The sequence below is a fragment of the Rhinolophus ferrumequinum genome, chromosome 14 (assembly GCF_004115265.2).
Source record: "Rhinolophus ferrumequinum isolate MPI-CBG mRhiFer1 chromosome 14, mRhiFer1_v1.p, whole genome shotgun sequence".
Classification (NCBI taxonomy): Eukaryota; Metazoa; Chordata; class Mammalia; order Chiroptera; family Rhinolophidae; genus Rhinolophus; species Rhinolophus ferrumequinum.
In genome coordinates this window covers 21,232,249-21,259,356 of record NC_046297.1, presented here as the reverse complement: position 1 = coordinate 21,259,356, position 27,108 = coordinate 21,232,249, and the positions used below count along the sequence as shown (strand labels likewise).

Sequence of the window (27,108 nt, the reverse complement as noted above, 5' to 3'; positions counted from 1 at the left end):
TAGCCACCGCCCCTCCCTCACTTCCTCTGAGTTTCCACAATATTCAAAGGGAGCACCCAGCAACAGGAAGTTTGCACAATCATTACCTAAAACACATAAACTGAAACATTGTTACTTCATTATACAGCTATAAACAATTCACTTGAATATTGATTTAAAATCAAGAAAAAATCTCACTGAAATTGGGGGGAAGGGAACAATTGAATACCAAAGACAAATACAACCCATCTTGTAGGTCCTTGTAATCTCAACTGCAATAGGCATACACGTATGAAAACTAATAGGAAAAGCGAATTGTCTCAAACAGGCTTACATATCCAACTCTTTTGTATTTTCTGCATTTTCATTCTTTGAAGGATGGGTCGGAAAAAATGCTTTGTAAAGACAGAAGCACTGAATTAGACCTGACAGCTTAGAGCTTTGTGGTTTTGCAAGTGACTTTCCTTTCCTTTTTGCAGTTTTTGGAAAGTAATGGTCAAGTAGGATTCCTCCAGGACTGATCTCCCTCACTGGGAATTTTACTTGAGTCTCAGTTCTACTGTAAGTTATCAGCAGCCAATCTTGACCAAATAGGTCTAGGAAAGAATTCCTGGACAAGTGCTGGGAAAGAGTATACACGTTAAGAAAGAGGAGCAGAAATAAAAGAACATTATGGGTTAGAGAGATAGGGAACAAGGTAGAAATGAAGAGAGGCAGAGGGAGGGGACAGCTACTGTGATTACTGATGTCTCTGCTTTTACTCATTGTGTAAAACTCAATTTTAAGGGAAAATTATCCTCTAAATAAGGGCAAAGATGAGGGAAATGGAAAATCGGGAGTTGGGGAGCTAAGGGTCACTAAAAGTAAACTCTAGTGATTTTTCTACATTTTAGAAATTTTATTTATGTAATTCTGGGAGATGTTATATGCCTCACTTATTTATGAAGGTGTTTTACTGCTATGTTCTGGAATAATAATGTCTCACATAAATAAATATAAATACTGTTCTTTGTAGTTATATTAGTTCTGTAATGTATATTGACTTTTAGAAACAAAAATAATGTTTTTAATGGAACTTTCTATATAAACACTTAAAAATCATTAGTAACTAGACTATACCCAATAAATTATAAAAATAATGCATTTAACTGACAGCCAATGTTTGCACATAAGTCCTTCACAGTCATTATCTATATGCAGATCAATGAAATTAAAAATAAAACCAAAAGCAATCATGCTTGCTAAGATGAACTAGCTTCATTTCCATTAAATCATAAACTTTCCAATGTAATATTGGAGGAAAAAAATTCCATTTAAATCCCATTTCCCATTATGGCAGTCAGATTTCCCTAACTTTGACATGTTTACAATGACACAAATGCTTTTCTACTATAGGACTCAGGAAACAGCATATGCCTTTTGCCATCTCTCCTGAGACAAAAGGAATCCTTTATGTCATTGCACAGTAAAAAGATGAGGTCTTCAATATTGTTCAGGACGTAGAACTCCTAAGTCCTGTTTAAATGTCAAGTGTTCCTACTACCAAAACTTTGAACAAAAGCTTACCCACTGAGACCCACTACTCTGTAAGATTTGTGACCAGGTGCTAGAGATTGGATGGAAACGTGTGCATCATACTAGGCTTAATTCCCTAATGAAGAGTTAAAGGGCTTTGGACAGTGTAATGTGCAAACCTAAAGCTGGATGCACATTCCACCCGCTGAGGATGTCCACTCTTTGGTCAATTATACCTCCAAGATAAGAAAACAAATGGAAAGTTGCTTTACTGCTAAAAAGTTAAAAAAAAAAAAAAAAAGGAAGGAAGGAAAGTAAAGAAAGAAACCATGAGAAATCCCTCTCCTTATCAGTGTATTATGGAATACAAGGACATCAAAGTCCCATGAAATAAGGGTTTGTTTGTATACATGAAGCTTTCAGATACCACATGAGAGAAATCAGACATCCCAGTGATAGTTCACAAAAGAAAGAAGGTTCTAATTACAGTGACACAGCGAGTATGCCACAACCTTTCTTCCAACCAGATTCTGCATACTGAAGAGAAAAAATTTTTTTAATTCATCAAAAAGTAACTTTAACCTTCATTATTTGACTCTAAAGGGAAACTATAAATTATCTCAAAAGTTACTACTATGAGAGTTTGGTTAGGTTAGATCCATTTATTAATGGTAAAAGCAACCATGGCAAAAGCAACCATAACTCATTCTTGATAATGAGAGAATCCCTATACACAAACCTGGCAAAATTTTTAAAAAGTACTTAAACACATCTTTTGAAAATAATGAAAGCTAGCGCAATTCATACAGTCTCAAATAACTTTCAATTAATAATTGTTTATATTTCTGTAGTGCCTTACAGCATATTTTGTCCCTAATGAGAAAACGTACTATAATGCTAGTGCTAACCCTGAAATCTTAATCCAAACCTTACATGTTAAGGACTAATGCTGGCCAAGAGGAAAAGGATGGAATCATGCACTGTCCATAGGGCAAATGAAAATCAACAGCAAGATGGCAGAAAAGATGAACCCATGAGTACAAACACACTTTTCTTGTAGAAACAAAACACACACACACACACACACACATACACACACGCAAAAATTATAACGCAACCATCATATATCTGTATTCGCTATCAGTTGGTGAACCTGTTATTAAAATTTCAAAGAAATAAAAACAATTTAAGCTCTATTTTAATCCATAAGAAATCTTCATTAACAGATAAATAGAACATTTGTTGCATATTAATGAATGTGTGGCTTCTTGTGCTTTCCATCTGAATTAGGGGTAAAAACCCCCAATCACTTTATTTTAAATGAGATATTAAGCATAAAGTAACATTAAACATCTACACGAAATCTATACTTTCTTCAGCCCAATTCTATATGAAAGTACTAACAGTGAAGATTCATGATGTGTGGAAATGGTGACTCACAACAATATAGACTCAGCTATAGATTGTAATTCACAAATATATATATATGTATATATATATATGTACATATATATATATATATATATGCCTTGTGTATGACAACTGTACGAAAATAGTCTCAAAAATAAAGACAATACTTGAGACACGAAGCAACCCATCTTCCCTGATCTTGCATCCTATTACAGGGAAAATAAGTCTCTGATGCTTCATAAATACTTTAAAAAGTTCAGGATGGCCTTAACCATGCAGAGTCTCCACTGATCCTTTGAAGTCTCCAGCGTTTCAGGCTGACCATTCAGCTCTGGAAGAGCTCTGATCTGTAATCAGCTTTGCTCATTTATGTCCTGTCTTCTCCAGATCTGGGAGTTTTCGTACCAAAGCTTGGTGGTTCATTCTGATGCTGGCCAGGAGCCCACCTTCAATGCCGTCGGCACCGGTGTAACTGATTTCTTCACCACTCAGGGTGGTCATATGCCCCCCAAGGGCTTTTAAGATGGCATTGCCAGCACATATATCCCACTTTTTGATGTATGTCACATGAATATATAGATCAGCTTTTTCTTGACTCTTATCAGGCACATCCAAGAGTGCCAAAACTTTATAACCTAAAAGATAAAACACAGAATTTAGGTTACTGTTGGAAGGATTTAGAAAGCTGTTCAGGAGCTCTCTGTACTATCTTTGCAACTGCTAAGTCTAACATTTTAAAAGTTTTTTAAAAAGTTACAGCACAGACATTAAAACCAAATGAGCAAAAAATACACTGTAAAGTAACTTATTAAGGTATTCTCAAGTATAACCAAATACATGTCTATAATTTTTAAAATTTACATCTTTGTGGTTGTTTTCATGAAATGAAACATCCAGGATGTTTTCTATGGATATTATGCTGCAACTAACACCCACAGGCTTCACTTGAATATCTAGGAAGGTGGGATTTGAAAGAAATCAAAATAACACTATCTTACTTCCTCTTAATAAGGAGGCAAAGTTTAAAAATAAAATAACAAAACAACCACAGAAGAAACTGGGTCTAGAATCTGGTTTATCCCATTCCTACTGAGTATTCTGGCCATTACTTTTCATAATCGACCTAACAGAGAGTCTATAAGAAAATAACAAAGTGATATTAAGGAAGGCAGATATATGCAATCAGTAATCTAAAACTATTAGGCTTAAAAATTAATAAGCATTACTTTTCCCTTTATTATTGTGCTGAAAAGGTTTTTAAACACACATTTCTGACCATTATTTGCTATTTATTTGAAATAAAACACTTCTAAGACATTAAACAGCATTCAAAACTAGGGTAGGCAAATGACCCATGTGTCAAATCCAGGCCATAGCCTATTTTTACATAGCCCTCGAGGTATGAACACTTTTTATATTTTTAAAGGATGATTTAAAAAAACAGAACAAAACAAAACAAAGAATAATATGCAATAGAGACCATATGTGGCTCACAAGGCCTAAAATATAATATATACTTTCTGGCCTTTCAGAAAAAGTCAGCTGATCCTTGATCTATAACATAGGCAATACAATAGTACAGAATATACATTAAGCTAGCTATGTGGGCACTAGACTCTCTGGCTCATCCCAGACACGTAAGCTGAGGAGTTCAGGGGTGTTAAAAGTGACCCAGGGATTAGCCACTGTAATAACACGATGATTCTTGGCATCCTTCTGCCATATGAAGCATCGAATATACTTGGAACTTTTCTTCTCTCCCTGATATTCCCAGAGTTAAACTAGTAGGACAGTAATTTTGAAATCAGATCATATATAAAACAACCACTGATGGTACATCACTGGCAGGAAGATGCTTTTGTAGTATTCGAGGAATAGAAATCACTATTGTGAGGTTGTTCGTTTCCACTGGGAGATTGTTTCTAACAAGAAGGCATGTGTGACTGAAATCCCACCCTAGAAATAACCAAGATGAGACCACGCCTGTCTTGAAAGTCCACTGTCCATTCTCATTTTCTTCCCAAGTACGGCGCAACTACTTCTTCCTCCTAACAGAAGCCTTGACCATGCTGGGAACACTTTACAGGCATTGTAGGGGAGAAGGAACATACCAGCGCCACCAGCCGAGATAATTGTAGTCTGGTTTCCAAAAGTCTGAAGAGCAACCTGTTTGACCATTCCTGAATGGGAGCGAGATACAACAATCTTTGGAGTCTTCTCATCGTAGGAAGTGCGGGCTTTCACATTTGACCCACCATCTACCATTGCCCAAGCTGAAAAGCAAATACATAATAATATCCATTTAGAGTATTGAAGTTTGTAAAACTACAACTCAAAGTACAAAGAAAGACTGAAAAAAATCCTTTTCCACAGAATTACTTGTACATTTTTTCCAAAACAGAAAACTTTATTTTTTTTCTGAATACAGAGTAACATGGGTTTTTTTTTTACATTAAAATAGGCATGTGTTAAGACAAATCTAAAAAAAGACCATATAATCTTGCCCAGCCAGAGATAACAACTATTAAATACTTGGCTTAACAACTCCTAGGCTCCAGAGCCGCAGGTGGGGTGGTGGCTGAATCTTCATTGGAATCCCATTGCAACTTAACTTCTTCCTGTACCTAATCCAGTTTCCTTCCCTCCCTTTCACAAAAGTAATCCCAAGAGCGCCCCTAGTAAATAGCCCCTAGTAAATATCCCGCATGCTAATCTCCATACCAAAGTCTGATTCCTGGTGAACCCAACCTGGGACAACCTGGGACATAAGCACAGCTAGGTACCCTGGATAACTCAAATTTTAAAATTGTTAAAGAGGTAAGTTTACATATCTGCTCTATCAGACAGCATAAAAAGAAAAAAAGCTCTATCTAGATTTTAAAATAGAGTAGACGTTTTTAAGAAGGTGAGGAGACTCTAGAGATGGCTTGAAATGTTTTCCTTGATTTAGAAGTTTTCTTTACTGTCTACCAAACTACACAACAAAACCAACTTACTCAGAATTTTCCCAATTAGTGTTGTTCTAGCATTCACTCACAGTGGGGTAACTATAACCCACCATGGCTAGCAAGGAAAGCAGCTGCATTACTACTTATTCCTGGCTGCAGAAAAAAATAAAAACAATTAACTGAGTCTGGGTTTCTAAGTTCCCCAAGGATAATGGCAGTCTCTCAGACTTTTCTCACATTTCTTTCTAAAAACCCCACATTGCAACAAAGAGAGTAAACACAAACACCCTTAATCAATACCTGTAAGTAGAAGACAGAGGATAACTTAAACCCTAATTTATGAGAAAGAAGGGGAGTAAATACTCAAGATCAGCAGAGTAAGTGCTGCCACTGACTTCGGTGTGGGGAATATGGCGGGAGCTTCACAGAAGTGCCAAGAGGTCAGAAGACTATCTATGGTGGTAGAACTCAGATAACATCAGCCAGGATTTCTCCCCAGAAGGAAAAGGTCCCATGTAAAATGAGAAGTACTAAAAGCAGGCCAGGAACTTGACAATAGAGCAATGAGAAGAAGAGTCTTGGAGAAGACATGGAACCAAAAGTGAAGTCTTAATAACATACTGGAGGACATATGACATCTTTTAGATGTCTCTCCAAGAGAGACACAACTTGGAAGACAGAAAATAGAACTAAAGAGAAGGAATAGGTTGAAGATAAGGACCCTACTGGACCAACAAAAGATCAAACGAGAAAGAAGAAATGTGAAAACAAAAAAAGGTGCTTGAAATAAAGATAATGCCTTTTTCCGGCTAACAGAAAAGGAGGCTCCTTAATTGAAAATCATCACGCTCCAATGGATTCCATAGTAGCTGGCCCAAATATGATTAAGAAATGTAAAACTGCATGTCCATTGAAAAATCACAGAAGAAAACACAGAGAATGAAGATTAAAACATTTCAGACTAATTGAAAATTTCTACAAAGCAGGGGAAAACTATAACACAACATTACAGCATGAATAAAAAGCAACAAAAAAATAAAAAAGAATGCTATGACACAAAGAAAAAACAACTCAAGAAAAAATGAGCTAACAATAGGAAGATATGAAATAGGAACTTCCTATAATACAGGAAAGAAACTGAAAAAAAAAAAACACAAAAATCACTGAAGACTTTGCATTAAATCACAGAATACACAAAGAACTTGTCCAAAAGCACAGCAAGCAATGAGAAAAGCAAAAAATGAAAAAGTAAACAGATAAAAGGGACCAGAGAGAAAGGGACAGATATAGAAGCCAGTGAAAGAAGAGTCAGCAAACATATGTGAGGAGTCCCTGAAAAAGAAAAACAAATAATGAAACAGAACTAATCTTTAAAATGATAATTCAAGAAAATGTCCCTGAAATAAAAGACTACCTAAATGTCCACACTGACCGAGATACTACGTAGGTATCAGAATGCCAAGACCGAATCGGAGATACATCATCATTCTATTATTAAACTTTAAAGATAAACTTATTTGGCTCTCCAGGCAAAAAGACCAAGCCACTTAAAAGGAAAGAAAATCAGGTTATCATCCTTTTGCCAACAAGAATGAACATGTGCCCAGACAGCCATGACACCAGTTCAACAGTTTCTACCAGTTAACCAGGAAGAAAGGGAATATGGAGGGTTGAATAGTGTCTTACCACAAAATTCATATCTACCCAAAATTTTTAGAATGTGACCTCATTTTGAAATACAGTCTTTGTAGATGTAATTAAAGATGAGGTCACACTGGATTAGGGTGGGCCCTAAATTCACTGACTGGTGTTCTTACAAGCGGCGACACAGAAATACAAAGAAACGTGCAGACAGAGGCATGGACTGGAATGATGTGTCTACAAACCAAGGAACTCCAAGGATTCCCTGGCGCCACCAGAAGCTAGAAGAGGGAAGGAAGGATTCTCTCCTTGAGCTTTCAGTGGGAGCAGGACACTTCTGACAACTTGGTATCAGTCAGACTTCTGGCTTCCAGAATTTTGAGAGAGTAAGTTTCTGTAGTTTTTAAGCTGTGGTCTTTTGTTATGGCAGCCCTAGGAAATAAATACAGGATGAACCAAAGATTTTATAACTATCCAAGAGGTCTTTCAAGTATCACAGAATGTGAAAGATTTTACCATGTAAGAACTCAGGTAATACCATATCCATGAGCTAGTTCTCCGGAAGAAATCTATTTGAGAACAAGCTTTATCCAACCAAGAGATGACTGAGGAACTCTCAGTAAAAGCATTGCTTGTTAGCACTGAATTTAACTGTAGTTAAGAGGAAACAAAAGATATGAACAAAGGTGGGAGAATAAAGATGTGTAAATGTTATCTCATAGTTGATTGGTCAGAGTCAAAGGACACCATTTAAATCTGAAGAGCTAAATAGTAAAGAAATACACACATAAAAAAAGATATGATTTACTAAAATGGGATGGTGGTCAAGGAGGCTAAAATAAGTTGACTTAATTGTTTATATGAGAGAAACAACAGATAATAGGTAAAGAAAAGGACCATGAAGTGGTATATATTAAGGTGTTAGGAAAAGTGAGCAACAACAAAAAAACAAATTTAACTTAAAAAATAACTGTAGTTTGAATCACATCGAATACATAAAAATGTATGCAATCATAAAGTTATACCAAAACAAAAACAAAAACAAAACAAAATAAAAAAACCAAGAAAGCCTGCTCTCCCCCAACAAATAACATTTATTTTCACTGGAGATAGTTTTCACCCCAACTCCTTACTTGAAAACTGGTAAAGGAATGAGTTAAACATTTATCTTGTAAGAACGACATTTCAAGATAAACAAATAACTTCAGTTGATGGAGAAATTTCCTTTATAGAAGAATTCTAGCTAGTATATGCAGGGAAAAACCCCAGAATATCCCATTTTACATCTTTAATAGATCTTAAAATTATTATATGAAAGAATCTCAATTTCTGATAGTGTCAAAATCTCTCCAGATTACATGCTGGCAGCAAGAAAATCAAAATAATTTTATAACTGAGAGATCTGGGCATGACCACCATCAATAGTGAGATATTATATGTCACATAATATGATGTAGAGGGAAGTACATGAAGATCTATAATGTAGTCTTCACAAAAATGCTTAACCTAATCCAATCAAGACTCCAGAACTAATTTGCACTTCATAAGAAAAAGACATAAAAATAAGTTAAATGACAAATAGAAAACTGAGGAAATAGAAAACTTCAAAAGGCTGGACATTCTATGAAAACTGACGTGGTGTCCTCAAGGAGTCAACGTCATGGGGAAAAGGGGACTGAAGGTGGTTGTTCTAGATTAAAAGAATGCAACATAACAACCAAAAGAAATGCTTGTCTGCATCTTGGCTTGAAGTAACCAGTTTTAAAAATCCATTTTAGAAATAATTGAGAGAAATATGAATATTCAATCAATTAGGGAATAATTTTTAATTTTCTTTATAGTACTGTTTTTGTGTAGAAACAGTAGTCCCCCTTATCTGAGGGGAACACATTCCAAGACCCCCACTGGATGCCTGAAACCACAGATAGTACAGAACACTTTTTTATACTGTTTTTGTATGTGTACACGCATATCTATAATCATTTATAAATTAGGCACAGTAAGAGACTAACAACTAATAATAAAATAGAACAATTATAACAATAGACTGTAATAAAAGTTATGAGAAAGTAGTCTCTTTCTCTCTGGTAACCAAGAAAGTTACTCAGTGACCAATGGGTGGGAAGCATGAATAAAAGGAGGGACGAAAGGACGACTCACATCCTGGGTGGGATGGAGCAGGACGACACGACATGACGTCATACTACTCAAAAGGGAGAGCAATTCAAAACTTATGAATTGTTTATTTCTGAAATTTTCCATTTAAGATTTTTGGACTGTGGTTGATCTCGGTAAACTGAAACCACAGAACACAAAACTGCAATGAGGGGGGTACTACTGTATATGGTAATTTATTACAATTTTATGTTTGTTTGAAATTATTCATAATAAAAGTTTAAGAAAAAGAAATAGAAGGGAAAAATAAAAATCCTCTAAATGCTTTTTAGAAATGATCTAAAAAATATAGTATTACTAAGAAGTGAATTTACAGTGCTTTATCTCTAGAGGTCAGTATTGTGTAAGAAAATAAAGACAGTATATCTCAGTAGATAGTACCAGAATAATTTAGGTAAGAATTACTAATTTAATACTTTAAAAAATATATTTCATGTTCCATAAACTCAATACATTCAGTCACAACACTTACATGGACAAAATTATTTCAATCACCTTAAAAAATATAGTAGGTGCTTACGTAAATATTAATGACTGATGATGAGGTAATAGTTATCAGGTAACATAACAGCTAACAAATGTTTATTCTCTCTATATGCTAAAAAAAAAAAGTACAGTAGGAAATAAAAAGGGGTTGGTACTTTGTTACAGACTTCAGACGTTATAACTTATTTTTAATAGCTACAAATTTTCACTGAGTGGATATACTACACTTATACATTACTTCACTAAAATAGTGAAGCATCTCTTGCTTCTAAGAATTTTACACTCAGTGAATTCTAGTTAAATCTGACAAGAATTCTGATCAGCTTTGCTCTAACTGCTGCCAACAATAGTATCTAGCTCCCATTCATTAGTCAATTGCAGTTAAATTCTGGTAAACATACAATATTTGACAGGTGGTGCTCTGTCAACATCAATATACAGTCTGGATCTGAAAATAACAGTCCAAGAGGGCACAAGCCAAACAAACCTTTGATCCAGGAATAGAAGGTCAATCCACACCTAATTAAGGACTTATTGACTCTTGTGGAATGTTTGCTGACCAGCAAGCAAGCACCTTATGTTCCAGCATGCTGGGCAAGTCAGCTACATCAGAGAAGAACGTAACTTGTCCCCTTTCAGCTTTTTTATTCTAAGGGAGGTAAGCCTTATCATACATATTTTTATGGAATAAAGATTTTTTAAAATGAGCATTTTATTACCCCAATTTCCCTGGCTAAAAGGAACAGATATGGAAACTAGGGCCCAAAGAATGTGAATCTACTTGCCTATCAGATATCAATTTCCTCCACATTTTCTTTACAATGGTTCTAACTCTCTTTGGAGTAGTAGGCTCTGTTTGTAGCTAAGGGTGCCATGTGATATCTGGCCAAGGAAATGAAGCAGAGGGCTTCAAGATAATATAAAAAATAGCTGGAAATGATCTTTTTGTCTCTCTTCATTTTTCTTTCTTCCTGTCTAGAATAGACCCATGGTAACTGGATGCACCCATCTTTTTGAGCATGTAAACAAAAAGTCATCTTCTAAGAACAGAAAACAAAACGAGGAGTCAGGTGCTAAATGGTACCAAAGCCACCGAACAAACCCTATTCTTTGGACGTCTTGTTAGGTGAGAAAAATAAAGCCCTTACTTGTTTAACCACTGTAATCAGATTTACTTTATATGCAGCTAAATGCAATCCTAACTGGTATAGAAGAGGCAATGAGAGACACTGTCAAAAGAATGAGAGGGCATCAAAGACTAAAGCCCCATGCTTACTCAACTTTTATGCGTCCATGTTCTTTTTTATTTAAAAAATGACTATAATTCCTGTTTTATGTTCTTTCTAGAGTTGTTCTGAGGCTGAAGTGAATTTATGTAAGTACACTTCATAAACTGAAAATATTGAACAAATGTGAGATATGAAAAAGGAGTGGTTAGCTCTTACAGCAACATTTTGAAATGTATCGTTTTCATGGTAAGAACTGCTAAGCCCTTTTTATGATCAGTAAAAAAAGACAAAAACATTTTTCCTTGTCACACAGAGTTATCTACTGAAAGGTTCAAATGAGATGTTAAATATATTGCAAATTATTAAATACCATACAAATATTAGGAACCATGGAATTATAAAAGTAGTGCAATTTACTAATTAGCATAGAATTCCTGGGTTGACTTCTCCACTAATTTAGTTGGATGAGCATAAGGAATGTACTAAATTTCTGAGTCTCATTTTTTTCACCTGTAAGTGGGAATACTGATAGTAATTGTGTCTCTCCCTCCTGAGCTATAGTAAGTATAGCAGTATTGCTAAACTATACTCCAATATCTACTTTCCCTATTTCCCAAGTGACAGAATCCCTGAATTTTAGCTTGGATGGCCACTGAAAATAAAGACTACATTTCTTAGCCTCCCTTGTAGATGGGTTCTAGCTGTTTCGATCAATGGAATGTGAGCCCAAGTGACTTATGCAACTTATAGGTCAAACCCTTGGGGCGGTGTGGGTAGAAACCTTATGTCCAGCAACAGCATGAGAGAAACAGAGAGGACCTTAGCTGCTGGGGAGTCCGTAACCAGATGTATTCCTATACACTAAGAATCTCTCATCTTCATTAAACAGTCTCTATCCTCTAAACAAAGTTTAGAAAGCCCTGCTTTGTCATGTATTATGAGTACCAACAATAAATTCCTCACTGTAGCCAGTGAAGGGGTAAGGTAGGGTAGGGGACTGACTCTAATAATTACTGAGCTACAGCTGAGACTCTGACAGGATGGTAAGTAGTACCATGCTTCCCCGAAAATAAGACCGGATCTTTTATTACTTTTTGCTCCAAAAGACGCATTAGGGCTTATGTTCAGGGGAGTTCATCCTGAAAAATTATGCTAGGGCTTATTTTCCGGTTAGGTCTTATTTTTGGGGAAACACGGTACAGACAAATGATTTAATAACATTAATTCTTACTCTAACATATTTCTTACCTGTATATTCAGAAAATGGCTTATGTATTACTCCTAGCACAGGTTTACCGTTTACAGCCACACAAACCATAGTAGTGACATACTTTCGAAGATCCTCTGTGAAAAAAAAAAAACCAACCAATAAACAAAACACGCAACTGTCAAAGGAACATATATAAACTCAGGATACAATGCAACCCCCCCTCAAGCAACAGAGTCTGGCAATGAGAGCCAGTTTAAGGAAATAGTTGAGTTTTGGTTTTATAAATGAATTAGCTGGGTTATTTTTCTAGCCTACTGCTTTATTATCTGCATGTCTTTGGGAAAATTATTTAAATTGTTTCCTCATCTGTAAAATATGGACACTAATTAAGTACCCATCTTTAGGTATAAATTTAAATAATTTTTAATTTTAATATTAAATTTAAAAATCAAGTTAAATACTTAGAATAGTTCCTGCACAAGGGATGTGCTTACTAAGTATTATCACTATTATATGATCAGGCCAATCTCTGTTTAGGGAAAACTTTTTATAAACAAACTCCTCGATATTCTGTATTCCTATTATCTTAATAGAAAAAATATTGTTTTATAATTTCAGTTGCTATTATAACAGCTAGAATAGCACACTTAGTGTCTTCGTCCTGTTCTCCAAATAGTTATTACCTATTGTCTGTTAAGGGATAAGTTCAGTGCTTAAGCATTAGAACACAAAAGTGAAAAAGTAGAAGCCCCATACATTCAGAACTTACCATCTAGAAGCAAGCAAGTTTAACGTATATACCAAGAGAACAGAGGAAAGGCAAGCATTAGCTATCTCTAGGTAAGAAACAAGGCATGGGAGAGGGTCCACAGAAATTAAATCTGAGCTAGGACTAGGTAAAAAAGAATGAAAAAAGGGGATGGGGTGGTAATTCTGTTTTGCTACTTACTTGCTCTCTTGGTGTCTAGGGTTTAGTTTACTATTTTGAATTTCCATGATAGATTCATATGTAATAAAATTGAAATTCCCACTATCACAGGTATTGTATTCTGGCTACATAAAAACAAACACCTCAATAACACATTCCTCAATACACAGAGAGTGCCCAAAAATGTATACACATTATAAGAAAGAAAAAACTGTATTAAAATTATGCTGATGGTAACCACCACTTTGAACACCTCTTGTAATTGCAGAAGTCAAACATGACTTGTATTCATCTTTGGATATTGGTATTATATATATTGAGTATTACAATTTTAATACAGTTTTTTCCTTTCTTAAAATGTGTATACATTTTTTTTGGCACCCTCTGTATAAATGAACACCTGAATAAACAGGTGTCAAATAGGAACTATTTTGTTGTGACTACTAAAAACTTCCCTTCACACAAGAATCAATGACATAACATAGTAAGCCACTATCACTGAGTATGGCATAAATACAGTGGTTTTCTTTTTGTGGGGGGAACATTGATAATAACCTATCCTGTGTAAATGGTTCATATGACTCTGCATTAATCCAGCTCTCTGTCTTAAAAGAATCTAATTGGAAAAGATGTTTTAGCTTGGTAAAATACCTATCACCACATATATACTGCCTGCCTTAATTCTGGTTCTCTGATATATAATGGCAATCTAAAGTTTGAGATCAATTTTAATTTTAAAATTACCCGTATATTCCTGTGTAGCATCAAGTGGGTCGATCCAGACAGTAACACTTTCCGCTGGTACCTCTTTTGGGGTGGCTATTTCCTTCAGGATGTCCTCTGGAATTTTATGATCCCATAAGATAACCTCCTGATCAGTTGCATCCACATGTTCCTCCGTATTTATCTGCATTAAAAATAGCTGACAGTTAAAAAGTTTGAAGTAAAACAAAGTCACTAGCTGAAAAAGCAGAAAAGAAACACTTCAAACAAAAATCACATAAATTGAAAGTAGATAAACCAATTTTTTTTTGTTTATTTCAAGGCATTTCATTGCAAAATAAAACTACATGTAAAAGAAATTCCAGCAACATCTTGTCTTCAAGTACTTTCCAATCTAATGTTCAAGCTTAGCTTATTGTCTAAGCAAGACAAAGAATCCAAATATAGAGAAATATAGAGAAAGTAAGCATCAAAGAAACAAACAGGCTACTGTGCTTTCTGACAAGCTCCCTTTCCAGAGTAGATCAGTGTATTAATATTTATACTGAATGTGATACCATGCCCAGACCACATGCTACAGTGCCAGAGTAATTATAACACTGACAGAACATAAGCAAAAAGTCATTCAGGGTGAAAACCCTACAACTGTCAACAATCTCTGCAAAGGACCCCAAAATATCCCAAATTCTTATAGAAGAGGTTAAAAATAGTAATATTCTTGAAACACCAAGCCACTTAAGTAATGAAACATTTTAGTGCAGAGTATAGTAAACATCCAATTCATCCATTCACTTTTTCCTTTATTGATTTAGTAAATGTTTACTGATTGTTTACAATATGCCTGACACAGTGCCACGTCATAATGTAAAATGGTGATCAACGTGCGATAAAGATCTCTGCCCTTGTGGAGCTTAGATTCTAGTGAAGGAGGTAAGCAACCAACAAGATAACTAAACCCTGTGGTATGCTGGAGAGTGGCAAGGAGGAAAAAATAAAGTAGGGAAGAATAGGAAGTATATTGTAGGAGTAAAAGGATTATTCTTTAAGATAGGGTGACTAGGATCATTATTCATAATAGCCCCAAAGTGGAAACTACCAAATGTCCATCAACCGATGAATGGATTAACAAAATGTGGTACATCACACAATGGAATATTATTTAGCTATAAAAAGAAATGAAGTACTGATTCATACTACAGCATGGATGAACCAAAAAACATGCTAACTGAAAGCAGCAGACACAAGAGACTACACATTGGATGATTCCATTTATATGAAATGTCTAGAACAGGTATATCTATGGAGACAGTAGATCAGTGGTTGCCTGGGGCAGGGAGTAGAACACAGATTAGCAGTAAATGGGCACAGGGATATTAAGGTGATGAAATGTTCTAAAACTGACTAATGACAATGATTGCACAAGTCGGCAAATCTATAAAAAAACTACTGAATTGGATATTTGAAATGGGCAAATTATATAATATGTAAAACATATTGCACTAAAGTTGTTTATTTTTAAATGACAGGATAGGTAAGGAAGTCCACACTGAAAAGGTGATATTAGAGTGAAGATCTGAAAAAAGTGAGCCTGGCAGGCATCTAGAGAAAGCACAGTACAGCCCATGGAATAAAAAATGCTAAGGCCTTGAAGTAGGAGTGTGCCTGGTATATTTGGCGCACAGCAAGGAGGCAAGCGTGGCTAGAGCAAGTGAGCCAAGAAAGGAGCTGGAGATGAGGTCTGAGAGCCACATGGTAAAGGACCCTGCAGGCACGACAGAGCCAGTTACCCTCCATCATAACCACTGATACCAACGTGCAGAGTCCTAGCCACTGCAGAAAGCTAAAGAAGGGTGGGGGTGTGGGGCAAGGATTGGAAAGGAAGAAGCAAAATCCTAATATTATGCAATTGATGGCTGATTATTGAGAAAATCCAAAAGAACTTGTGGATAAATTACAGAATAATAACAGAATATAGCCAAGTTGCTAGATCAATAACTATCAAACAACTGCATTTTTATACACCAACAACAAATATCAAAAATATTTAACATAAAAAAAAGGAAACCTAACAACAAAAAATAAGTTACCTGGAAATAAACGTACCCAATATTTGCAAAAACGTTATCAAGAAATTAAAACTATATTTAAAAAACACTTAATAACTTTTAAAAAATGGTAAAGATGTCAATTCTCAGTAAACTACAAATTTAACGTAAGTCCAATCGAAACCCCTACAGGTTTTTTTTTACCCTTTCTTGGAAATAGGACAAGCCATTTAAAAAAAAATTTACACAGCAATTTAATAAAATGCAAGAGCAAAAAGCTAGAAAAAGTCATGATACTCTGGGGAGAAAAAGAGAAAAAAAGAGTATTATAGTGGGGTGACTTTCTTTACCCCACTATATATATCAGAGCTTATTTTAATGCTAGAATAATTAAGATGAGGCACTGGTGCCATATTTTAGCTCCTCCCCACCATGGCTTCACTGAGGTATAATTGACAAATAAAGTTGTACATTTAAAGTGTACAACATGATGATTTGATATGTGCATATACTGAAATGATTACAATGAAGCTAATTAATGCATCCATCACCTCACCAATTTACTTTTTTCCTTTGTGGTGAGACACTTGAGATCTACTCTTGAAGCAAATTTCAAGTATATAATACAGTGTTATTAACCATAGTCCCCTTGCTGTACGTTAGATCCTCAAAACTTACTCAGTTACAACTGAAAGTCTGTACACTTTGAGGAACATCTCCCCATTTCCCCCACCCCCTAGACTCTGGCAACCACCATTCTACACTCACTGTTTCTATGAGTTCAATTTTTTTTTTTAATTTCACACATAAGCGATACCATGCAATATCTGTCTTTCCCTGTTTGGCTTAATTCATTTAACATAATGCCCTCCAGATTCATCCATGTTATCCCAAATGGCAGGATTTTTAAATTTAATATTAAAACTAAAATAGCTAAATAACATTCCTCTGTGTGTGTGTGTGTGTGTGTGTGTGTGTGTGTGTACATCTTCTTTATCTACGTATTCATCTATCAATAGGCACTTACCATCCTGTTGTTTCCATATTTTGGCTATTGTGAACATTTCTATATTTCTATAATGAATATGGGAGTGCAGGTATCTTGAAATACTGATTTCACTTCATTCAGCTCTTTATCCAGAAGTGAGATTGCCGGATCACATGGTAGTTCTATGGTAGAAACTCCAGTTTTCCGTAATGGCTACACCAATTTAACAATCCCAACAACAATGTAAAAGGGTTCCCTTTTCTCCACATCCTTGTCAACACTTGTCTACTTGGTAACAGCCAACCTAAAAAGTGTGAAGTGATATCTCATTGTGGTTTTGGTTTGTATTTTCCTGTTAATTAGGGATGTTAAGCACCTTTTCATATAACTGAATGCCATTTGCATGTCTTCTTTGGAAAAACATCTATTCAGGTCCTTTGCCAATTTTTAAACCAGATTATGTATTCTTTTGCTATTTAGTTGAATGAGTTTCTTATGTATTTTAGATATTAGCCCTTTACCAAAGACTATATAGTTCGCAAATATTTTCTGCCATTCCATAGGTTGCCTTTTCATTTAGCTGTTCAGCTTTTTAGTTTGATGTTGTCCTACTTGTTTATTTTTGGTTTTGTTTTCTCTGCTTCTGGTGTAATATCCAAAAGAAAAAAAAAAGTAATAATTGTTTCGACAAACATCAAAGAGCTTTATGGTTTCATCTGTTACATTTAAATTTTTAATGCATTTTGAGTTAATTTCTGTTGAGTGGTGGAAGACAGGTCCAGTTTTATTCTTTTGCACATGGTTAACAAGTTTTTCCAGTACCGTTTATTGAAGAGACTATATTTTCTCAATGGTGTGCTATTGGTGCCTTGTCAGAGATTAGCTGAATGTATGTGTGGGTTTATTTCTAAACTCTATATTCGATTCCACTGGTTTATGTGTATTTTTTTTTATGCTAGTACAATGTTGTTTTGATTACTTAAGCTTTGTAATATAATTTGAAATCAGAAAGTGTGATGCCTCTGGCTTTGTTCTTCTTAAAATTGCTTTGGCTACTTGGATCTTTTGTGACTCCATACAATTTTTTAGGAGGGTTTGTTCTATTTCTTTGGAAAAAAAAATGCCACTGTAATTTTGATAGGGATTACACTGAATCTGCAGATTGCTTTGGGTAGTATGGACATTTTAACAATATTAATTCTTCTGATCAAAGCACATGCAATACCCTCGCATTTGTGTCTTCAATTTCTTTCATCAATTTCTTATAATTTTCGGTACACAGGTCTTTCAGTGACTTGGTTAAGTTTTTATTGTATTTTATTGTTTTTGCTGTTATCGTATGTGGAATTGTTTTCTTCTCTTTCAGCTACTATGGAATCCATTGTGTATTGAAACAGAACTGATTTTTGTATACTGATTTTGTATCCTGCAACTTTACTGAATCCACTTAATAGTTCTAACAGTACTTTGGTGGAATCTTTAGGGTTTTCTACATGTAAGATTACATCATCTGCAAACAGAGATAATTCTACTTCTTCCTTCCCAATTTGGATGCATTTTATTTCTATTACCTACCTAATTGCTCTGGCTAGGTCTTCCACTGGTATGTTCAATAGAATTGGTGAGAATATGCATCCTTGTCTTGTTCCTCATCTTAAAGGAAAAGCTTTTAGCTTTGCACCACTGAACATTTTAGCTGTGGGCTTGTCATACTTGACCTTTAATGTTACGGTATATTCTTTCTATACATAATTCGTTGAGGGTTTATAAAGGATGTTAAATTTTGTCAAATGCCTTTTCTACATCTATTGAGATGACCATACGATTTTTATCTTTCGTTCGTCCTTACATCCCAGGGATAAATTCCACTTGATCATGGTGTATGATCCTTTTAAGGTGCTGTTAAAGTCAGTTTGCTAGTATTTTGTTGAGAACTTTTGCATATATGTTCATCAGGGATATTGGCCTATAACTTTCTTTTCTTGCAGTGTCCTCGTCTGGCTTTGGTATCAAGGTAATGCTGGCAGCATAAATTAAGTTTGGAAGTGTTCCATCCTCTTCAATTTTTTGGGAGCATTTGAGAAGAATTGGTATTAATTATTCTTTAAATGTTTGGTAGAATTCACTCATAAAGCCATCTGGTCCTGGAGTTTTCCTTGTTGGGTGGGAGATTTTTAATGATTCAGTACCCTTACTTGTTACAGGCCTATTCAGATACTCTATTTCTTCATGATTCAGTCTCAGAGATTATATGTTTCTAGGAATTTATCTATTTCTTCTCAGTTTCATCCAGTTTATTGGCATATAATTGTTCATAATTGTGTCTTATGATCCTTTGTATTCTGCAGTATCAGGTGTAATATCTAGGCTTTAATTTTTGAATTTTATGTATCTGTTCTCTCTTTTTATCTTAGTCTAGCTACAGGTTTGTCAATTTTATCATTTAAAGAAACCAAATTAGTTGATATTTTCTATTGTCTTTCTAGTCTCTGTTTCATTTATTTCTGCTCTGATCTTTGTTTTTTCCTTCATTCTGCTCATTTTGGTTGTTCTTTTTCTAGTCCTTTGAGTTATAAGTTGGGTTTGTTTTTCATATTTTACATCTTTCTTTTTTCTTAATGTAGGCTTAATTTACCAATATGAACTTCCCTTTTAGAACTGCTTTAGCAGCATCCCAGAAGCTTTGCTATGTTGCGCTTCCATTTTTGTTCATTTCAAGATATTTTTTTCATTTCCCTTTGACCCATTAGTTGTTCAGTGGTATGTTGTATAATTTTTACATATTTGGAATTTTCTAAGCTTTCTTCCTGTTACTGACTTCTAGTTTTACACCATTGTGAGTAGAAAAGTGCTTTATATAATTGCATCCTTCCTCAATTTGTTAAGACTTGTTTTCTGTCCTAACATATGATCTATCTTGGAGAATGCTTTGTGTTCTTTGCAAGAATGTATATTCTACTGCTGCTGGGTGGAATAAGGTCTGTATATGTCTGTTAGATCTTGATGCTTTCAAAATTCTGTCTTGGATTTTTGAGTTTTAATATAATGTGTCTCAATAAAATCCTCTTTGAGTTGAATCTGTCTGTGGATCTATGAGCTTCACGAACCTGGATGTCCATATCTCTCCACAGATTTGGGGAGTTTTCAGCGATTATTCCTTTGAATAAACTAGCTGCTCTTTTCTCTCTCTTCTCCTTCTGGAATTCCCAAAATGTGAACAGTTTCACTTGGTGGTTCCCTATAATTCATATAGGCGTTCTTCATTCTTTTAGTTCTTTTTGTACTCCTTTGACTGAATAATTTCAAATGATCTGTTTTTGAGTTCACAGATCCTTTCTTCTGCTTGATAACGTGTTCTGCTGATTCTCTGCATTACATTTAAAGTTTTATTCACTGTATTCTTAAGCCCTAAAATTTCTATCTTTTTAATGACTTCCATCTCTCTGTAGAACCTCTCATTTTGTTCATGCATTATTTTCCTGATTTCTTTGAGTTGTCTATCTATGTTCTCACAGCTCATTGAACATCTTTAAAACAATTATTTTGAATTCTTTGTCAGGCAATTTGTAGATCTCCATTTGTTTCAGGTTGGTTACTGGGAAATCATCATGTTCCTTTGGTGGTGTCCTGTTTCCTTGATTTTTCTGTTTTCCTTGAAGTCTTGCATTGCTGTCTTCGCATCTGAAGAAGCAGTCACCTCCTACAGTCTTTGCTGAGTGACTTTGGGAGAGAACTACCTTCACCAGGTAGTCTGACTAGGGACTTTGAAGCTTTCTCAGACTTTTTATTTGGATGTGCTTTCCCCACACTTCTCAGTTCCTCTTGGAGGGTAACTGTAGGCCTTATCTCAATCCCACAAAAAGGCCAAGTGCTGAGAGCTTTTTGCTGGAGCTTCTCCACTGGACTCCCAGACTCTCACAGAGGTACTCTTGTTCATGGGTAATGGGCAAAATCTATGTTCTGTGAGGGAATGACAGTAGACAACTCATCTTCTGCCATCCTGAAGACGTCACTCTAAAGCATTTTGGCTTTAGAGTTTACACTCTTAATAACAATGCTAGGCTACCACAGATCAATGAATTTAAGAGTAACACCATGCAAAAATCACAAAATAAACTTAAAACAAAAATAAATCCCAGAAAATAAAACACACTCTCTGTGTCTCAGTCACTCCAGTTTACAAAAATGCAGTGCAAAGTCTGTGTGGCAACTACTGCATCTCATAATGAAGATTTCTGACTAGAATTCAAGTCAGCTTCTCCATATCCTTTCAACTGAGTATGAATTAAAAATTATGGAACTATATTTGAAAAGATCCTCTCTGAATGTCAGGTAAGGGAGAAAAAACTGAGAACAAGATCAGCAGCACAATTAGCTGATCTGCTTTTGTACAACTATTTATAATCTGCTACTACACCATTACACACCGACAAATTTAATAAATCCACTATCCACCATTGTAAATGGGCTTACAAACAGCTGCTAAGGTCAAAACATAAGTCTTCCTGAATTCTATCCCACATTCCACATTTAATCAGGCAGTAAAGTAAGTCCTAGAAATTCTACCTCCCAATTCTAAATACATGTCACTACGTACACTAAGAAATTCCTGGTTAAAACTGCCATCTACCCCTCATCTGGATTCCTAAAATAGTCTTTTATTGTCTTGCTTCCTATAGTGCATTCTCTGATTTATTCACTCATTCAACAACTCTTTAATGACTACATATCCTAAACTGTATGGGTACTGGGATATAATAATGATAAAAACAGACAAAACTCATTGCTTTTATGGAGCTTCTCTCCTCAACTCAGCAACCTGCCTCTTCCAAAATCAGACTGTGTCACTCCCTGCTTAAAACCTTCCAACAATTTCTCATTACACGAGATAAAATCCAGACTGCTTACCATCATCTGTAAGGCAAGGTTGGATGATCCGGCCCCAGTAAACTTTCTGTACTGGCACTTACTGGTACAGACTTATTCGTCTTCTGGTCTCATGGCCTCAGGACCTTTGTAACCTGTACTTGCACTCTTCTGCTCATATACCCTTTCCCCAAATCTCTGCATGATAGTCTGCTTTTTATCATTTAGCTCTCAGCTCAAATGATAGTTCCTTAAAGTGGCTTTCCCTGGCTACCATGGCCAAAGCAGGATTCCCCCAGTCACTTTTTCCATATGTTCTTATTGTTTCTTCTTCAAAGCCAGTATCAAGATGAAATCAACTCATTTGTTTACAATCTATCAACTCATTTGTTTACAATCTATCTATCTTAACCTACTATAACAGGGGTGTCCAAACTGCGGCCCTCGGGCCAAGTGCAGCCCGCAATCCATTGTTAATTGGCCTACAGCAAATTCCAAAAATATATTTAGTTTACTTAAATAAACCAGGTGAGGCAATACGTACTTCACACTTCACCTCGAGTGAGTGGCCCGGCTGTTTGTGTATTTTACGGCATATGGCCCTTGGTAAAAAACGTTGAAAAATGTTTGGACACCCCGTACTAGAACATAAGTTCTGTGAGTTCAAAGACAGTTTCCTTCATTACTGTAGCCTCATTCCCACTGCCTAAACCAATGCCTTAACAATAGATGCTAAATAAATACTTCTTGACTGACAATATTATTCTTCACTAATATAGTTTCATTTCTTCTCCACAATCCCTTTCCACTCAATCTACTCTCCCTTCTGCATTGCTACTGCCTATCTGTCCCACTTCTCAACAGGGAATTAAAGAATAAGAAATCAAGACCCCAAAACACAATTAATGCTATTCACATGACAGTTCAGTTACTTTGGGGTAAAAGAGGCTTTTGGTTAATGCCTTAAGAAGGTACTATTTACTACACTTCTCCGTAAATCATTAAATCCTAATAAATTTTTGGGTATAATGGCTCACACTGTGCCTATAACACAGCAGTTATTCAATAACTATTTTCTAAATGGATAAACATTGTTTTGTCTTATTCTCCTTCTACTTTTTCAGAAGGCTTTCAGTATCAACTAACTACTATTTCTCAAATATATCTCTATAAATAATTAAACATGCTCTCGTGTCTCACATCTTAAAAACACACCAAAAACAAACAACGCCCCCCTATAGAACCTTCTTGTAGTCTCATGTAACACCCCAGCCAAGTTCCTCAGAGCCCAATTTTTTGAAAGACCTGTCCTTACTCACTGTCTCCATTTCTTTACCTCTCATCGTTTTCAATTTTGCTTTGTTCCCCGTAAGCAAGCACTCACAAAGTTTACCGATGACCTACATACAGAACCATTATTAAGAGTATGTGTTCTATCATAGGAATTCCAGCACCTTGATTTATTGGGTATGTGACTTACCTAGGCTAGTCACTTAATCTTTCTGAGCTGCAGTTACTCATTACTAAAAAGTGGATGATATATCTCTGTAGAGACTTCTTTGGATGAATCAATAAAATAGAAAAGGTAAAAACAAACAGTACAGCGCTTAACACACAATAAGTACTTAATAAAAGTTGGCTGCTACTGTTCTTATTAAATGGTATTTTCAGTCTGTTATCCTTGGCCCTAGGCCCTCACCTTACCCTTTCACACAATATTTTTTCACTAAGCAATCCTGTCCACAACTGGTTTCCATTAATATCACAATACTCACTGATGGCTTACAAACTTGTATTTCTAGTTCAGATGTCTCTTCAAAGTTTCAGAGCCATATATTAAACTACCTCCTTAACATGTCTCCTTGAACATATCAAAAGCATCTCCAAGTTTAAGATGGCACTCATAATCTTCCTCCTGTACTTGTCATCCCCCACTCCACTTCACCACCAGCAAAACACCAAGTGTGCAAGTCCCAGAAACAGAGGAGTCATTTTTGACACATCCCTTGAAATTCTCATATCCTTCCACATCTATCTTGTCCACAACCATAACTCCAATTCAAATATCATCTCTCACTTGAAAAAGTCTCCTAACTGGTCTACCCCATCTAAACTATTCTCTAAGCATCTACCCTGAGCCCTTCCAATCATTCCAAACATTGTAGTTAATAGTATCTCCTATAGTTATACCTCCTATACTACCTTACATAGAGAATTAGACAGACCTGAAATGATTCTCAGACCATTAAATGAATCTCTGTGAGTCAAAGATTTTCTAGCAACATTTGGCCTCTAGTCTAACAACATAGTGACAAAAGGAGATAGCTCAACATGACACCATCCTATTTTACCATTATATAAATGAACATAACCCACTCTATTCCACCAATCACCATCCAACGTGAACACTAAAGATGTACGTGCAAACATTCAGTCACAAGGAAAAAAAAGCTATTTTATATAAAGGAAGAGATTTCAACATCTGCAATTTCAAAATCTTAGCTTTTGTGTTTAATAAAATGCAGCTCACTATCCTTGGCAGCTATTCCCTTAGTGTTTGCTAATGAGTGAGAAAGCAAACTCAGAATCCTGTGGAATTTACCCAAGGCAAAAGGTTTGGCAGGGATGGCGTGGGATGGAGTTTGCATGTGAACATACATGCATACAGATACATGTTTTCAATATTTAAGACTATTTTTGTCTCTACTCTAAAAAAAAAAATTCAACTCTGCTTACTATATTTCACTATTATTGCTTTTAAGTTTCTACATTTTTTGTTTTAACAAGTCTCCTAAAAATCTAGCTAAAAAAAAGAGTTAGATATTTGATATAAACGGTGTAGTAAATTGTCCTTAGCCTCAGATTTTCCATCTCTAAAGTGGGCATAAACAAAATTTACTTCTTAAAGTTGCTGTTGAGGATCAAATGAAGTTTTGTGTCGCCAGTATCCGGACACCTAAAATACACTTAATAAATTATTACTATTACTACTGTTATAACTATTATACATCAACTTCTCTGAAAACTCCTGTTATCTTCCACAAACTCTAAAGAAGAACACTGCATTTTGCAGGAGAGAAAAATATATTTTATAAGCACGTCTCACATCTAGATGCCAACACATATAAGTATTATCTGTGATGACAACAGGGTGGGGCAAAAGAAAAAGTTAAAATGTGAGTTTTGTTTGAGAATTCTTGTGTCAATTATATCTGGTATTCAGTAACTCATATTATGAAAGTCAATGTTCCTTCCTGCTGCAAAAACAATTTTTTTAAAGGAAAGGAAAAGAGAGTAAGAAAAAAAGACAGGTGGAAAGAAAAAGAAAATCACAGCAATAACATGACAGACTAAAGGGAGGATCACACAAGACATATACTTAATTCTACAAAGACAATCCTCTCCTAACTCTTTCAAGAACAGTAAAAGGTTAGACCTTTCAAAGAAGCCAGGGTAGATTTCACTGTTTATCTAATTAATTAAATTCCACTAGAAACAATTTTTCTTCCCAGTAGCCAAAACCTACTGTTAGGTAAGTTAAGACATGCATTTATAAAGTACTGCTACACTATGTAGAGCTCTTCCTCTGGAATTTGTAATACGTTTTAAAAAGCTTTATTCATTCAATAGCAGCTCCACTGAAATGAAGTATTAACAGCAAATACAAAATGTCTGGATTCCCCTAAGAAAATATCAATTCCTTACCAGAAACCTACCGAAAGAAAAGGCAAACGCTCTTAAATTCTTGTTTTCTGTTGTAAATAAGGGATAGGCGGTTGAAAGGAAGTTGCTGGAAAATACATTTTCAGCAACTTCCTTTCCTTAAAGGGCCCTCAAAATATATGCCATTAAGAGGGTCCTGATAACACTACAGCTAAAGTAAATCATGAGCACACCCCCACAAACGCCTTGCATACAGCAAACAGCTCCACAGCAACAGTTCCACAGTTCTTGGCCTTCAGCTGACTCCTAGCAGGTCGGCCAGAAAACCGGTATTCTAGTCACGACTCTTCCAGTAATTAAATCAAGGAAGGCTAGAGGGCCTTGTGGGTTCTAGCCCAACTCTTTCATTTTACAGAAAAGCCTGAGGCAGGGAGCGGTTAACTTTCTCAGCCTTTCGACATGAAAGCCCACCCAGAACCCTGAGCTCCTGATCCCGGGTCTAAAGTCGCACAGACACCTGGGAAGGGGACAGAGGGGCATGGGCCCTGAGTCAGACTGCCTGCAATTTCATCCAGCTCTTCTACGAACTGTTTGTATGACCTTGAGCACCTAAAGTTCTGCGTCTCAATCTCCATCCACATCTGTAAAATGGGAACCAAAGCCCCACAACCTGAGGCTGTTGGGAGGAGTCTGCGTGCTGGGACACGTTCCACGGCGCCCCTGCCCCCTGGCACGAGCTCTCCGCCCGTCCGTTCCCGCCGCTCGCGGCACCCACCTGCACGTTAGGGAAGGCAGTCTTCAGCAGGTAGAACATCTTGCGGTTGGACAGTACGTCCCCACTGGTCATCTTGTCGTCCGCTCCCTCGCGCGTCTTCCCCTTGGATTTCTCGTGGAGGACGTTGCTCTCGCGAACACGCCTCACTTCGTCGCCACCGCGGACGGCGGCCAGCACCGACACAGCCAGCATCTCGCGCAGGTCCACGGTGCCCCCGTCCGCCGCGGCCACCGGCCCCGCCGCGCCGCCGCCGGGCTCGCCGCCCAGGCCGAAGAGGCTGAAGCGGCCGGCCAGGAAGCCCGAGTAGAGGTGGTACAGCACGCCGAGCCCCAGCAAACAAAACACGGCCACCCCCAGCGGGGAAAGGCGGATGCCCATGGGGGCCATGACGCCGGAGGCCGGGTGCTCGGGGCAGGGGCCCTTACAGGCCTCCGGGCGCCCACCGCCGCCGCGCTCCCAGTCCAGGCGCCGCGAGTACTACACCGGCGCCCGCTCCCCGGCGCCCGCGCGCCCCATCGCTCCTTCCT

The 27,108-nt window shown here is 36.5% G+C and overlaps 1 protein-coding gene across 1 annotated transcript; it reads right to left on the bottom strand.

Moving 5' to 3' along the window:
- Nucleotides 1–316: 316 nt before the first annotated feature.
- On the bottom strand, nt 317–27,108 carry BPNT2 (3'(2'), 5'-bisphosphate nucleotidase 2). Its single transcript, XM_033126166.1, has 5 exons — nt 26,582–27,108; nt 14,266–14,428; nt 12,632–12,727; nt 5,016–5,177; nt 317–3,539 (listed from the first exon to the last, which is right to left on the bottom strand). Exons 1-5 carry the CDS (start codon nt 26,966–26,968, stop codon nt 3,268–3,270), a joined length of 1,080 nt encoding a protein of 359 aa, XP_032982057.1. The 5' UTR covers nt 26,969–27,108; the 3' UTR covers nt 317–3,267.

Excerpts from the sequence above, each read along its gene's own strand:
- BPNT2 (XM_033126166.1), bottom strand. The coding sequence starts at position 26,968 with ATGGCCCCCATGGGCATCCGCCTTTCCCCGCTGGGGGTGGCCGTGTTT. Across the intron at positions 12,728-14,265 it reads TGCTACACAGGAATATACGG|AGGATCTTCGAAAGTATGTC; the intron begins GTAATTTTAAAA and ends TTTTTTTCACAG. Across the intron at positions 5,178-12,631 it reads GCCATTTTCTGAATATACAG|CTTGGGCAATGGTAGATGGT; the intron begins GTAAGAAATATG and ends TTTGCTTTTCAG.